The sequence below is a fragment of the Archocentrus centrarchus genome, unplaced genomic scaffold, assembly GCF_007364275.1.
Source record: "Archocentrus centrarchus isolate MPI-CPG fArcCen1 unplaced genomic scaffold, fArcCen1 scaffold_37_ctg1, whole genome shotgun sequence".
NCBI classification, from domain to species: domain Eukaryota; kingdom Metazoa; phylum Chordata; class Actinopteri; order Cichliformes; family Cichlidae; genus Archocentrus; species Archocentrus centrarchus.
Window position 1 is genome coordinate 842,436 of NW_022060264.1, and position 16,884 is coordinate 859,319.

General features: G+C 40.8%; 1 protein-coding gene across 1 annotated transcript in view; it reads right to left on the reverse strand.

Annotated features, from left to right (window-relative positions):
• Positions 1–16,884, reverse strand: part of LOC115776762 (glycine receptor subunit beta-like) — a 50,509-nt gene that overhangs the window by 9,897 nt on the left and 23,728 nt on the right. Inside the window, exons 6-7 of the mRNA XM_030724528.1 lie at positions 13,971–14,053; positions 4,137–4,274 (exon numbers count right to left, since the gene is read on the reverse strand). Coding sequence (XP_030580388.1) covers positions 4,137–4,274; positions 13,971–14,053 — 221 coding nt within the window. The remainder of the gene's footprint in view (positions 1–4,136; positions 4,275–13,970; positions 14,054–16,884) is intronic.

The window sequence follows — 16,884 nt, forward strand, 5'->3', positions numbered from 1 at the left end:
AAACCAGGCTCAGGGAGGGGGGGCCATCTGCCATGACAAGTTGGGGATGAGGGGAGAGGGAATAGAGCAGAGGGAGGCAAGGACAAAGACACACACATGGTTTAATCATTGCCAATGATTCAATGCAGAGTAGTGTATAAACACAGAGTGAAAAGAGGTGAATGAAGAAGAAACCCTTAACCATGCCCCCCCTCAAAAAAAGAAAAAAAAAAGAAAAAGAAAAAAAGCAGCCTGGCCCAATTGCAGCATAACTAACGGAGGTTTCAGGGTCCCCTGATCCAGCCCTAACTATAAGCTTGCTCAAAAAGGAAAGTTTTAAGCCTAATCTTAAAAATAGAGAGGGTGTCTGTCTCCTGAATCCAAACTGGGAGCTGGTTCCACAGAAGAGGGGCCTGAAAGCTGAAGGCTCTGCCTCCCATTCTACTCTTAAGTATCCTAGGAATTCAAAGTAATCATGTGCTCTGAGTGCATCACAAAAGTGAGTACACCCCTCTATATCTGCATATATTTAAGTAAATCTTTTCATGGGACAACACTGACAAAATGACACTTGGACACAATGAAAAGTAGTCTGTGCGCAGCTTATAAAACAGTCTTCATGTAGAGCAACAGTTCGTCTTTTCAGATCCTCAGAGTTCTTTGCCATGAGGTGCCATGTTGGAACTTTCAGTGACCAGTATGAGAGAGTGTGAGAGCTGTACTACAAAATTGAACACACCTGCTCCCTATGCACACCTGAGACCTAGTAGCACTAACGAGTCACATGACATTTTGGAGGGGAAATGACAAGCAGTGCTCAATTTGGACATTTACAGGTGTAGTCTCTTAGGGGTGTACTCACTTTTGTTGCCGCTGGTTTAGACATTAATGGCTGTAAATTGAGTTATTTTGAGGGGAGAATAAATTTACACTTTTATATAAGTTGCACACAGACTACTTTTTATTGTGTCAAAGTGTCATTTTGTCAGTGTTGTCCCATGAAAAGATATATCTAAATATCTGCAGATATGTGAGGGGTGTACTCACTTTTGTGATACACTGTACATTATTGATCCAGAAAGAAATTAGGGGTGATACGTTACTACAGGTTTTTGAGATAAGATAGAGCCTGATTATTCAAGGCCTTGGATGTAAGAAGAAGAATTTTAAATTCAGTTCTGGATTTAACAGGGAGCCAATGAAGAGAAGCCAGTATGGGAGAAATCTGCTCTCTCTTTATAGACCCTGTCAGTACTCTAGCTGCAGCATTTTGGATCAGCTGAAGGCTTTTCAGGGAGCTTTTGGGACAACCTGATAGTAATGAATTACAATAGTCCAGCCTAGAAGTAATACATGAATGAATACATGAATTTTTCAGCATCACTTTGAGACCGGATGTTTCTAATTTTAGAGCTATTGTGCAAATGCAAGAAGGCAGTCTTACATATTTGTTAAATATGTGCATTGAAGGAGGTTTAGCAGGACATGCACAGAGATGAGTCCACTATCAGAGGCCATGAGAAGATCATTTGTAACCTTCACTAATAATGTTTCTGTACTGTGTGGAATTCTGAATCCTGACTGAAACTTTTCAAATAAACCGTTCCTCTGCAGATGTTCAGTTAACTAGTCTTTCAAGAATTTTTGAAACAAAAGGAAGGTTGGAGATTGGTTTTTAATTAGTTAATAGAGATCAGTCAAGTAAAGGCTTTTTAAGTAATGGTTTAATTATTGCCATCTTAAAAGCCTGTGGTATGAAGTGTAGAAGAAATGGGCTCTAATAAACATGTTGATGGTTTGGAGGAAGTATTTATCACGTTTATGCAGAAAGATCAATCAGAGTAAATATCAATGGTTTTGAAAGTTGCTGTACACAGCACATCTGTGAGATGTACTGTGAATTATTTTTTCTGTAATAATTAAAATTGTTAATTACCAGTTAATCTTAGAGGAATACTTGGCTCAACAGAGCTCTGAGTCTCCATCACCCTGGCTACAGTGCTGAAAAGAAATCTGGGGTCTTATTTTCTTCAATAAGTGATGAATGGTATGATGTCCTCGTTTAACAGAGGGTATTTCTATAGAGCAACAAACTCTTTTTCCAAGATGTCTTTTCCTCTCCAGCTTAGAGGTTATCTGCTTTAAGGCATGATGTGGTGACAGGGTATGGTTTTATGGCTCAGCTGCAGGAGAGTCGTGGTCCAGGGGGTTCAGGGGGGTGGCGTCAGGGGGGCCTGACTGGCACAACTGGCTGATATTATCTAATCGTGTCTCAATGTGTGTGTGCAGTAACATACTGGAATGATGTGTGTAGCGGAAGGAGGCGACAGCAGCAGTAACAGTGGCATTGGCTGAAGCTGGCAGGCAAACCTTGTGTATGACAGTGCAAAAGGTCTGTGCATATATAGAGAAACTGAACGAACGGTGAAGTGTAAACACTGTGCAGTGTATGTGCTGGGCTCTGTGGCAGCAAAATTTGCTACACATGCCTTTGAGAGTTATTCTGGTAGTCAAGCACCTCTGATACTTTCTTCTTCAGAGGAGCCACAGTATCCAGAGTCGTACGCAGTGAGGATGCAACACTGCTAACAAGATAATCGACCTCTGTGGGAGTAGTGTTTAGGTAGCTGCTCTGCACTGTGGTAGAATATGGCACTGAAGAAGAAGATAACAGTGGAGTGATCACTTCCTTAAATTTAGTTACAGCATTTTAAAAAACACAACTCCTGTAATGAAATTTATTCCCCACTCCTGTGTAATCCATTAGTGTAAATTTAAATGTCATGACAAAATTATCAGACAAAAGAAGATTTTAATAAACTACTGTTAAGTCTTCAGTTTCTATGCCATATGTCAGGACAAGAGAGTGTGATTAAAGTGGTGAGTGGATTCATTTATGTTTTGAGAAAAGCCAATTGAGTTTAACAATAAATTAAATGCAGTATCGAAGCTGTCATTTTCAGCATCTATATGAATTCTAATACCACCCACTATAATAAATTTATCTGAACTGAGGTCTAAATCAGATGATAGTCTGAGAAATCAGACAGAAATTCTGAGAAAAGGCCAGGTGGACAATAGAGAATAACAAATAAAACTGTTTTTTGAATTTTCCAATTAGGTTGGACAAGGTTCAGAGTCAGAATTTAAATAAATTAAAACTCTTTCTGGGACTATGAGCGATTAATGAAGTGGAAGATTGCTGCTGCTCCTCCTCCTCGGCCTGTGCTTCGAGGATTCTGACAGTTAGTGGCAGAGAACTGTTGAACTGGGAAGGACTGCTCAAATGGAGAAACTCCGCAGGAGAAAGGAGCCAGCCCAGCAAATCCACCTGAGCCTTCAAAATAAGGAAAAGGTTAATAACAAAAAGCAGATTTCCAGCCAACCAGCTGCCCCACAACAAGTATGACTCGCAGGTGTTGATTCATTTAAACTAACACATTCATCCTGCTGTAACCAAGTCTCTGTAAGGCAGAATAAATCAATATGCTGATCCATTATTATATTGTTTACTATCAGGGCCTTAGAACAGAGAGTCCACATTTAATTGATTTACTCTGAGGTGCAGCTGAGGGTATTATATTATTCTGTCATTGTGAGTTTTTGTACTACATCCATTTTTTGCTCATTTTTGGTTTGTTTTTTGGTGGTCTGGGAGCAGGCACTGTCTCTAATGGGGATGGAGTTTTATCAGGGATGACAGGAGAAGAGAAACTCCAGAGAGTTGTGTAAGGCTGCAATGCTGCTTCATGGTCCCAACTCTTGATAGTTATGTTTTTTTTTTTTTTTTTACTGGGGGGGGGGTATACATTTGGTCAGATTTCTAGAAATGTGAACTGCTCCATCTAAAGTGGGACATATGCCGTCTGTCTTAATAAGACCAGATTTCCCCCAGGAAAACCCATGGTGTTCCGAATTCCAATTATCTATGAAGTCCAGATTTTCTGGTCACCACTGAAAAAGTGAGTAGAATATGTGGCTAAAGATGTTTATATCTCAAAGTAGAATAATAAAGTCTGAACTGCAGGCAAGCCAGATCAGCACCAGTACTCTGGAGTAACGATAAAACCTCAACAGAAGTCCAAACTCAATATATTCACAAGAAATTCAAGCACAATCTGTAAAACACAATATAATAACAATTACAGATTACTAACCTGTTCCTTGGTAGTACTTTGTGCAGTTTCCATATTTTATATCCTCTTGCTTGATGTCAAACTGAGGGAGTGCAATCTCATCCATTTGAACCGGGTCAGACTGCCACATGAACACAAGATCACTGGTGGTGTAGCCAACTAAAATATAAAAATTTTAATTGTTAATCTTTACACTTTTGGAGCATCAGCAGCCTAGTCATAAAGTAAAGAGACATATAATGAGGTTAAAAGGTGCAACATGACAAATTAATTCAGTTCAGTCCTATTTTATCTATATAGTGCCAAATCACAACAATGGTTGCCTCAAAGTACTTTATATTGTAAGTAGGGGTGGGACTCGATTAAAAAAATTAATCGAATTAATTACAAGCTTTGTAATTAATTAATCAAAATTAATCGCATTTCAATATTTGACATGAGAAATATTAATTTAAGTTTAGTTGATGAATAAATCAATATACATGAGCTTAAACTTCAAAATTTTGTTTATTTTCCCACCAGTGTACTACACAGACCAAAGAAGGGTGGAAGTGCTCCTGTAATAAGCAAACTCCTGAAATTAAAGTTAAGCATCATAACTGGATAGTTTTATTCAACATTAATGTCTCACTTAATATATCCATCCATCCATCCATTCGCTTCCACACATCCTGTTAAGGGTCGCGGGGGGGCTGGAGCCTATCCCAGCTGTCATAGGGCGAGAGGCAGGGTACACCCTGAACAGGTCGCCAGCCTGTTGCAGGGCCAACACAGAGGGACAGTCGACCTTTCACACTCACATTCATGCTCTCATTCACACCTATGGGCAATTTAGAGTAGCCAATTAACCTAACCCCAATACTCACCAATACCTCACTTAATATAGTTGGAAATTAATCATTCTCTCAGCTGTATTCCTTGATGTTGAAATGTGTTATGCTTGTTTTAACAGCTTATTTTGAATTAAAGACTTAAAATTAAACCACAAAAAGGAGAAAAAGTTCGTTCTCCGTTTAACCAGCTGCTTTTACACAGCTGTGCTTCGCACTCACGGTTGCTAGGCGACATGAGCTACGCAGAGGTGACGGCAGCTGATATGAAGGCTAGCTGCTCACTTCCGGCCTTTGTGGTGTTCGTGGGCTGCGAAAGACGTGGGCCGGGTCCTTCGCAGGATTCGGCCCCTAATTTGGACATTGTGCGTCGATATAATCTGTATGCCGGGAACTCGTGCACTGAGAAACGTTCCACGGTGCAAAGTGCGATTAAAATGCGTTAAAATTTTTAACGCGTTAATTTCCCCGTAATTAATTAATCGAAATTAACGCGTTAAAGTCCCAGCCCTAATTGTAAGTTAAAAATTATTATTATTATAGAGTCGACAGAACTCATCCATGTTTTGGCAGATAACACGAAAGGTCAGTGACAATGAGAACAGTGCTGTTCTGAATCAATCATGTGGCTGGATGCACACAGTTTAGGAGGAGCAGTCGACAGCAGCCCATACGCTAAATGGTTGGCTAGTGCAACCAAACACACAAGTATCTTCATAGTGAGAGCGGGGCCTGGCTAACCACAGTTTGGTCTTAATTTGTGATCATTATCCACTGTGTAAGTGGACTCCGATGCGGACCCAGTTTGCTGCTCCATTATAGAGCCTATAACTTCAGCGGATCTGGTTTGGAGGTGCTGCTGTCTAGGCAGAACCACTGAGACTGACTTAGGTGGAAAATATGTTGATGTCCAAACTTTGAATATCAATCACTGTGCCTTTCAAAGTATCGATGTGGATAAACCTCTGGTTTTTGACAGATTAGAGTGCTAAACAAGCCACTGCTGGCTCTGCTTTCACTGCTCTGAGATCAGTTATGAGCTGCACTTAGTGTAGAAACGAGCTAGCAGAAGAAAGTAAACTAGAACTAATTTATCATCCTAACAGATTACTTTTCTGTTGGTAACCACCTAACCTAACATGAGCAATGTATAAAACTTAATACCTTCTTTGGCACATCAGTAATGAAAGCTTCATATTTGGAGAGGGAAATACCTGCAATTTCCAGTTTATGGAACAGGCAGGTTTAACAGATGCATACTTTACCAACACTTTCACATTAAAATCTCTGAGAAATCACTTGGCTGATTAAATTCACAAAGTGAAACCAGTTGTTTTGCTAATCACAATATTATTCTAATATTATTAATTATTATTGGAACCCACTGTACATATTGGCAATTAACCACATCGCACTCTTTTAATTCAGCTCTGACTCTTTTAAATCAAGATGTAGGCCTGTGTTTCTGAGTTGATTAATAGCTGTGGTGGTCCTCACATGACAACCTCTACAAACACATCATTTTATAGACTAGGATGCATTAGCTGTAGCTCAGGAGGTAGAGCAAATCATCTACTAATTGGAAGGTTGGAAATTTGATCCCTGGCTGCGCCAGTCTGTATGCAAAGGTATCCTTGGGCAAGATACTGAGTTGCTCTTGTTAACTGGAGTGTGAAAGTGTGTCAGTGTGAATGTGTGTCAGTGTTAGATAGAAAACACTTCGATATAGAAAAAATGTGGTTGTGTGTGAATGGGTGAATGATATATGTTGTATAAAGCGCTCTGAGTGCTCAAGTAATGTAAAGTAGAAAACATTCTATAAAAACCAGTCCATTTACCATTACTATAGACTCAACAGAATATAAAGTTTTTAAAATGAGCTCAACCTTAAACATCTGCAGCAGTAATACTGATCTACAGTAGTCCCTCACTTATCGCAGGTGTTACGTTCCAGGAAAATCCGCGAAGTAGGGACGCTATATTTATTTAAATACTTATACATTATCTTAGTATTTATACACTATTTTAAGTTTTTATAAAACCTCCCCACACACTTATACACCAAATATATACATTACTGTACAACACGTACTATGCATGTGAAGAACGAGTACCGCAAAAACCCGCAAAACAGCGAAAATACCGCAATAAACATTTTGCACTAATATTGATTGAAAACCCGCGAAACAGCGAGTCCGTGAAAAGCAAACCACGAAGTAGTGAGGGATTACTGTATATACCACTGATGAGGAACATTTTTCATTTTTGTGGAATTTGCCTATAATACAGTTTTATTTATAGTGAGGTGTTCTATATTGTTTTATTGCTAATTGTTTTTAAAAAATCCTCCACCATTCCTGGCTCCACCACTTCTGGTTTTCTTCCTGGCTCTCGACGGAGACGGTCGCATCTTTCTCTCTCTCCTGCCCTCCTCCTCTAACCCGCTCTGCTGCTTGCTGAAAGTGTCTCTCTTACACATCGATCGAATAAGAAACAACATGGATCTGGCAAACTGGGCCCTAAACACCATGGATCGTATTTTCTCCACTATGAGATCGGGGAAAGAGGAGCCCGCATGTCCTAGTGGAACAGACGCGGTTGGATACGTCTTAGATTCATGGGGCATGTGGAGACCTCTGTGTCTCTCAGCGCTGTTGGTTGAGGACGTGGAAGACGTATATATATTTGGCTTTTTGGTACCTGATTTACCGGGAAATTAAGAAATTAAGAAAATCTGTGCAGCAGTTCGGTGTCTGCCAAGTCAGCTGAACCAGATGGATGGGCTGTGCGGAGCTGTCCAGACTCACACTCAGAGCCTGTTGGACTGGAGCCGCAAGCTGGATGCATAGTCCAGCTGTGAACGTGCTCGCAGGCGAAAGGGATAAGATCTGGAGATAAAGTTCGGTCTGCATAGCGAAGACGGTAACTGCAATTTGGACCATTGGATTTTACTGTATGGGTTCCCCAGTGAAACTGAAGGCTGTTGAAAAATAACAAGCAGCCTGTTCCAAAACAACATCTGCATTATCAGGAATTTGGCTCCCTTGAGGCTGGCAATCATATCTCTCCGGGTCAATGTGTACCAGAGCATCCCCCAAGCCCTACTTGTGATTTGTGTGAGCTGGATCTGGCGTATCGGGCCTGCTGATGTCCATCAGTATCAGCAAACTGTTTTGGCTGGGAGCCAGGATCTGGCTCCATGATGCCCTGACCCTCTCGTCTCAGTTGGCATGCACCCCCCCACCCCCCCAACCATATTGCTATCCTGGCTTTAAATGTGCGATGTGTTTAGCTAAGGTGTCTTTTTGGACCAGATGAATTTTTTTTAACCTAACTTCCCTGCTGTGTGTTTGTTTTCTTTCTCTTCTTAAAGGTAGTGCTGCATAAAGGCTGCATGACCTCAGACACCTGTCGTCCCTGTTTGTGTTGGTGGTTGTATTTCTTGGATGGGTGTTCTGGAACGTAATTTCATTGTATGTCTTGATGTATAATGACAATAAATTCTTCTTGATTCTGATTCTTGACCACTCATCAGCCAGTTCTGCAATTCATCAGCCAGGAAGGAGTGCAGAGAGGTGAAGACATCCTGGAAGAGTTCCGCTAGAGGCTGTCACAGCAGCATGTTTTAATATGGTCCAATTTGTCTCTAAATTTAAATTCACAGAAGGGTATAGTCTCTGTGGTGTGATTAGCTATTGATTAAGATTCTAATCAATTACAAAAGGCTGAAGCAAAAGAGAGAGCTGCTCTCTCTGCCCCCCCCCCCCCACCCCCCTAATTTAATGATCCCTGGCTGCTCCAGTCTGCATACCAAAGTATCCTTGGGCAAGATACTGAACTGAAAATTGCCCCAATGTGTTCACTGGACTGTGAATGTTAGATTGAAAGCACTTAGATGTAAAAAAAAAGTCCCGGTCTGAATGGGTGCATGAATGAGACTGCTGTACAAAGCATTTCGAGTGCTCAAGTACAGTAGAAAAGAGCTATATACGAACCATCCCTATGCTAATCGCCATTTTATAGTGGTGGAGGGGTTTGTGTGCCCCATTCTCTGAGGGGTTTGCCCCCTGGTAGGGTCTCCCAAGGCAAATTGATCCTGGGTGCAGGGCCAGATGAAGACCTATTCAGATGACCCTTATGACAGAAAGATTAAGAGGAACAGTTTACCCTGCCCAGGATAGGGTTTCCTGAGCACCCACCCTGGAGTCAGGTCTGGGGAGGGTCCTTGAGGGAGAGCTCCCATGGGGCCCGGCTGGTGGCAGCCAGAATAGGAGACAGGCCCACCACCTGCAGGAAGTGTCGCAGGGGACAGGTGCAGTGTGTGTCAAGGTTGCCAGCCAAGGGCAGAGGCCCTGGCGGACCGATTCCCGGCTATCGAGGCTGGCGATTGGGAAACCTTTCTGTGGGGGAAGGAGTCTGAGCTAGTGCTTGAGGTTGAGAGATACAGACTAAATACTTGGATGGGAGACTGTCCAGGGATACCAGGTGACATAAGCTGTGGGTGGCTGTGGCTCAGGAGTTAGAGAGGGTCATCTATTAATCTGAAGGTTTGTTGCTCAATCCCTGGCTACTCTAGTCTGTGTATCAAAGTATCCTTGGGCAAGATACTGAACCCTGAATTGTTCCCCATGTGTCCATCAGATAGAAGGCACTTAAATGTAGAAAAAAGTGCTTGTGTGTATGGGTGAATAAGACATGCTGTATAAAGCACTTTGAGTGTAGGAAAGTGCTATATAAGCACCAGTCAATTTATCATTAAAGCCACATTTCCATACGGGACGACTCGGCACGGGTAACCTCGTGCATGCCACTGATTGGCCAGGGAGTGTTGTCACTATCGGAGTCATGAGAGCCTGCCATTTTTAAAACCCGACAGCAAGAAACTGGAGGCACGCAAAGCACCAGTTGAATCCCCAGACTGACAGTTTGCAGCAGTAGTTTTGCAACATGAGAGCCATCTGAAACGCTCACACAGCATACATATTATAACCCTATACTGCCGGACGATCGCTGCTGAAGCACCTGTTACCTGCCCCTACTAGCCGAACAGCTGGTTAGCACAGAACTGGCCGGAGGGCTGAGTTACCATAATAACACGACCGTTTGTCCTATCGGAAAAAAGTCTGCTGTAAGTCTGCAAACGGCAGCTCTATTGAAGTACACTGAGCCAATTATGTTCGGGATATAGGGTTATACTTAACAATGATAACCTTCATCCATTAACACATTGTACGGGGACTTATGCATGATGATGATATTAAACTGGCATTAGCTGTTAGCTTGCCTCTATCTCATCTATTGTTGTGTTGTGTTTTGAACCGCACACGAGTCACGTCATGAGACTACTGCCCGCGCTGCTACATTGATTCCACCCACACTGTGGTGACACTGTTGATGCTATATGATTTAATCATCTAATTTGCATAATTGATTATTTACATGTAGTTGCAATCGAGGCTGTAGGTGAGAGGAATAACATCTTTGGAGACTAAAAGGCCAGTGAAAGACATAGAAAGTAGTGGACAGAGTTTTCTACTTGCATTTTTCAGATGCTCAGTACAAATGTTATACATGCCACATGCCTTACTGTCTTTCAATGGCATGATTGCATTATATATTTCTTGAGGGGAGACAATCACATTCTCATTACTATGTATGCCACCAACCACATAAGCACTACTTTTGACACAATTAAACAGCTGAGTGTAGTGCTCCTGCCATAACTTAGTAATTTCTTTTACATCACTGACACCATCAATAGTAGCTGGAAGTGATGTTTTGCAATTATTTATTTTCTTAATTTCTTTCCAAAAGTCCTTGACATTATTATTTTTTAACTTTCTTGCAAGAGAGTCAGACCTCATAGTGTTTTTGTTTCTCTTTATAAATCTTAAAGCATATTTAAAATTTGCCTGTCTTTATACTCAAACAAAAGGTCATGTCTGTGTTTACCCGAATCAACCCATGCTTTAAGAGCCCTTCTGGCCGTTCCATGAAGCTCTCCTACATAGCAGTGTTAATTTCGTTGACTAAATATTTTCATCATAGTTTTCGTTGACGAACCTTTTTTTCATGACGATAATGAGAGGATAACTAAATAAAAACTACCTAAAATGATGAAACCGATAACGAAATTAATTGACACTTTCAGCAACGAATGAAAATGAGACGAAAATGCTTGGCGGGGACGAAATCCAATCAGAACTTATTTAATTTTGTGAAAGGGAGGGACAAGTTAGGAAAACATCCAATCAAACGCACAAATTTGCTCTAAACCTGGGAAGACCAAACTAGCCTGTGATTGGTCGTTCCTTCCGATAGACCTAAGTTATGTAAACAATGTCAGCAGGGAGAAAGAGAAGAGCCGATGTATGGACACATTTGTCCTTTGATGTGGAAACCATGTGGGGCGACTATCTCGGGTAAAAACAAATATTAAACATCTGCAAACCAGTCACCCAGATCTCCATGCAAAGGTAAGCATTTTAATGTCATGCAGGGTAAAGTGTTTTTCCCAGTTTAGTGTTTGTGTTTATAGAAAATCTCCACACCGCGGTGGATTAGCCTTTCCTAATCTTAGTCCTGAACACTCTCCTGTACCTTTCAGAGTGTGTCCTGCTCTAAATTGCTCGTATTATCTCAATAAGGTGGTGTTAATGATCAGGTGTGTGGGAAGCAGGTGAAACACTAATGTTAATATTATTAATAATATTGCATAACTTTTAAAAAAATGTTTAATTTTGTGTGTGTATAATGACTAATTCAAGGGAACTGAAGAGAAAGCATTTACATTTTACACCCTTTATATTTTAGTCGACTAAATCGACTGTAGATTTACTCGACTATATTCTTACGATAATTCATCGACTAAAACTAGACTAAAACTAAAACTATTCAGATGACTAAATTATGACTAAAACTAAATTACATTTTTGTCAAAAGACTATGACTAAATCAAAATTTGCTGTCAAAATTAACACTGCTACATAGTCATTCCAGCCTGGCTTGATACCATGTGAGGTTTTCTTGGGGTAAGAAGGGACGTCACAACATTCGCATACATAGTGCATAACTCAGCGCTATGTTGAGGGTTCTTACAGTTCACATCATGGCATGAGATGGCTGCTTTTGTTAAATCCACTGTCAAAAAGTAAAGAAAAAACACCCTAAATATGTTTAGAACTACTAGGGCTGGGGAATATGGACCAAAATAATTTCTCAATGAATGGCGATATACGAAATATATCTTGATATTTTTTTTTTCTTCTCAAAGGTATAAACAAAAAGGCACTTCTGAATCAAAGCTACATGTCCCAAATGTCACACAGACACTTTTATTAACATTCAGCTGTACTGTAGATGTACAGGAGAAATTGCTAAAAAATAAACCACTGGCATATTTAAATAATAATGCTCCTCAAATAAATAAATGCTTTTTTCCTTCATAAGACTCGCAGCTGTGCTATTAAAATGTAAACAGAAAAGATACAGAAACATATAAAATAGCAAAAGGCTGACTGATTCTTTAAAAAGCCAGTCTGCAGTGAAGTAGACTTCACCAAAGTGCTTCCTGCTGTGTAAGATAACAAAACATGTAAACAGACTGAATGAAGAAACTTCCATCCTTCAGTCAGCAGGATTTCAGCCAGCTCAGTAAATCCATAGACATATACGCTGACGTATCACAGCAACGGGCCCACCCGCTCAATGCAGCGTCGTATCCGCCGCCTGCATCACGAGGACACGAACAGACCCACTTCCGCTATTAAGGTCACGTGACTTACGGTACAAACCAACAGCCAGGTACTCTTGGGAGGTCCGGGCAATGCCAAAGCGTTGTATGTACACAAAACACGACGATAGTGGAGGATTTCAGGTTAACAAAAAAACTCCCCAAAAGTCGCCGACGTCACCGGGAAAACTCGCCAAATTTGTTGCTAGTCGCTTTTTGGAAAACAAACTCGCTCGGGGGGTCGGAAAATCCGCTAAATCTAGCGACAAAATTGCTAAGTTGGCAACAGTGTGTGGTGGTCCTCAATTGCAATGGAAACACAACACAACCGTGTTGAGTTGTGTTGACTGAGTCTTCCTGTGCCGAGTCGTCCCGCGCCGAGTCATTTTTAAGAGCCAGATTGTTGATTTTGCCACTCTTAAAGTTTTTGTTATGTCTCTGAAATGTTTATTTTTGTTATTCAGCCTAATGATTCTTCACCTTCTTCACTTGAATCAACATCTCTTTGGAGCAGATATCGAAAGCTCCAGCACAAAATTTAGAAACCACTGAAACTGATAAGAGAGCCATCACTACCAGTGACTAATATTAATCCATCCCAGGGCTCGTTCTCCTCCAGCACTTTAACAAAAATACATAAATCTGTTGTCCTGGGAAGGTGCCATAAAATAAATACACAACAAAACAATATGGGACACTTGATTCATCTATATTTTTAATATGCTCTCCTGTTCTAACAACTTTAATATATTTGCCACTGTCCTGCGCTCTACACTGTATCAATTTTATCTGTATGGGAATCCCTATTAAGCATATTCATATCACTGAGATCCTCAGTTGCTTCAAAACACAATAAATTCTTCTCTCATTGACATAATTAACCTCACAATATCTCCCTCCACTCTCATTCCAATTTAGCATACCTCAACTTTTAAAATAAAAAGAACCAACCAGCTTCCCAGCATGGAAGCAGAGTGTAACCAGCTGTTTCACCGTCTCTTTCTAATGACCTTTTGAGCTTCTGTGTGTCTGTGTGTGTGTGTGTGTGTGTGTGTGTGTGTGTGTGTGTGTGTGTGTGTGTGTGTGTGTGTGAGAGAGACTGAGTGAGTTAGAGTGTGACAGAGAGAAAGGGAATAAGAAACTATCTTGTCAGTGATTCTGTTATTATGCAAGACAGCAAGTTCAAAATAGCTTCACTGATATTCGATAAGATCTGGAGTACATTGGTAACATAATGGCCTTAAAATTATTTTAAAGTTTTTTTTGTGTATGAGCATGTATGAATATACTCACAGCTCTCCAGCTGCATCTTGCATAGTTGTGTGTCCATTGGGAACAATGTGAGATCCAAGGGGCAAGACAGCGTCACCGACAGCCTGTATGTGCAAACAGATACAACACACAACAGGTTCAAGTCTACAGCTGACACACACACTAATTACCAGTTTCAGGCAGCAGATGCTGGTTTGACTTGAGGCGTCCTCCAACCGTGTCATACCAGTACATAAGACAGCTGTCACGTTGATTTAAACTGTTAAGAGGCTCCACTGTGCAGTGCTGTCACTAATAAACCTAAGAGTTACACTGACATCTCATAGCACCTTATCACCATTTTTGGGTGGCTTTTCCTCAGGAGGTAGAGGACGTCACCTACTAATCGGTAGGCTGGTGGTTCGATTCCTGGCTGCTCCAGTGGGTGCCAGATTCAATTTAGCCAGAAAATGTCTGAAAGAGCCTGTCCAGCTCTGGAAAAATTATTTCTCTGATGGTGTTATATGGTAAAAAAGCTCCTGAAAGACCATAACACAGCCTTTAGGTCGAGGATAAAGAATGGTACAGCTCTGCCAGGGCCGACATGAAGACGGGCATCAAGAGGGCAAAGGAGGCTCATCAAAAGAGGTTGGAAGACCATGTTACTGAATCCAAGCAGGACGTGGCGTAACTATCTTCAAAGGCTGCACCATCAACACCACAAATACTGAAGCTTCAGTGGCTGAAGAGTTGAATCACTTCATCTGATTTAAGGTTAATAGGACAGCAACAGATATGCTGCCTCCTCCATCCTGCTCCTCCATACTCTCACTCTGCAGGAATAGGAAGTGAGGAATATCTTGAGGTCACTCAGCACAAGGAAGGCTGATGGACATGATGCACCAAAGTGCTTTAAACCTGTGTTCACCAGCTTTCTGGTGTCGTCACAAAGATTTTCAACATCTCCTTGTCACAATCCACCACACCACCCTGAGTCATACCTATAAACTCTCACATGCAGTAACAGTTGCTCAGTCACTGAGTCACTTTTATCAATCTAGAGCCTGCAGTGCATTTTACAGTATGCTGTTTTAAACGATTCTCATTTTATTATGTTTTATCATGTTGCTTACTTAAATATTTTCATCTGTGAATGATGTGTGATCTGGTGTTGGAGCAGTGCTCCTAATTTCATTGTAAGTTCTGCTTCGATGACAATAAAGGAATTCTGACTCTAATGATGGCGTGGGCATGTTTGGCTCCCAGAGGAACCAGGTTTGTTGGTGAATTGGCTGCTGGCCACACTGGCTAAACAAATCTCATCCCAAAAAAGTCTTAAAGCCCACTGTCTTAGAATTATTGTTATTTTAGGAAAATACAACCATTAATCACACAGATATTAATGTCACTATTGCAAATAAAAGGAACAGTGTGTGGCCTGTATTAAATTAATGTTCTAAAGGTCTTATAGATAGAGAGGCACCATATATCCAATTTATGCACTATTTAAGTAGCAGCATATCTAACTGTGACTTTCCTCAGGAAGAAAGTCTAAGTATGACACAGCGAAGACGACTGAGTGGTAGGAAGAGGAGAGAACGAACCATATAAATGAATGTAGAGAAAAAGAAGCACACGCCCTTTAAAGAAAATGGAAAGGCTTACTTTGAATATCCTAAAAATGCAGGCATAAACAAATATAAACAGCAAAAACTAATTTTAAAAAACCTGCTGTGTTTAAAGGTGATGTTGAGCTCAACTTGAGGATGTAGAGCTAACAATGATAAGTGAACAGTGAGAGGAATAGTTTTAAGTTTACAGTTTCCAGTTGCTGAAGGTGCTGAAATGAAGAAAAAGCCTGATGTTCATACTCTGTCTTGTGCCCGTTCCCTTTGACCCATTTAACCGGTTCTTCATAAAAGTGAAGCATGAAGCGACTTTTACACACTGTGCCCCTCAGCACTTGGTGACCCCACTCCATGACGTGTTTGTAGTCTGCCACTTTGTGTGGTTCCTAAACACTTCCATTTTGCAAGAATACCCTTCACAGTTGTTAGTGGAATATCTAGGAGGGAAGAAATTTCATGAACTGTGGCTTCCTGTTACAGCACCGCACTATTCACCTGGTGCTTGCACTATGAAGGAGGTTCAGCTAGTTTTCTTTATCGGACTTCATTCAACCTAAAACTGCAAACTAAATGTACTTAAGCTGGGTGCTTTATTGAATTAAATCCAGTGTGTCAGGGTAGGTTGTTTCAGAGGTGAGAAAAATTCCATTAGCAGACATACAACTTTTACTATCTGATTTGATTTTGTCTGAAGGCTGAACCCTCTCTCTATCTCTCTCACTCACCCACACTGAACCCTAAAATTACCAGAAACAATTTGGCCACAGCTTTATAGTCGGGGGAGCATTTCTAACAGGGAAGCTGCTTCTACACTGGAGAACGACAATGACTCTGCAGGGGATTATAGATGCACTCCAGCATCTCGACAACGTACAGTTTGTGTAGTGCTGTACTGGAATGGCGCCCCATCACTCTTTTTTTCTCCAAGTAAGGAAATATTCACATTAAGCATAATCCAGTTTAAATTCAGTCATCACTAAAGCATATGTGATGTAAGAGAGCATATGAAGACAATCTGATGGTGAAAGCCGTCACAAGTTGTTGTTGTGGTGTTGGCAGCTTCTGGTTTGCACATTAAGAAGTCAAAAGTAAAAGTTCACCAAAAATTAGAAACACCTTTGCTGAACATGACTAATTCTTATTTCTTCTATTTGATATAATAATCAAACACTGAGGTTATAATAATCCTCCTCCGTTAACTGCTCCATCCTGTTAAAGTTACTCCATACAAACTAAACATTTCCTGTATTCATTTTAAAATAATAAAAGTGCTCTCTCTGCATTTCACTGGACAAACACACTTCATTTCATCACTTTTACTCTAAACA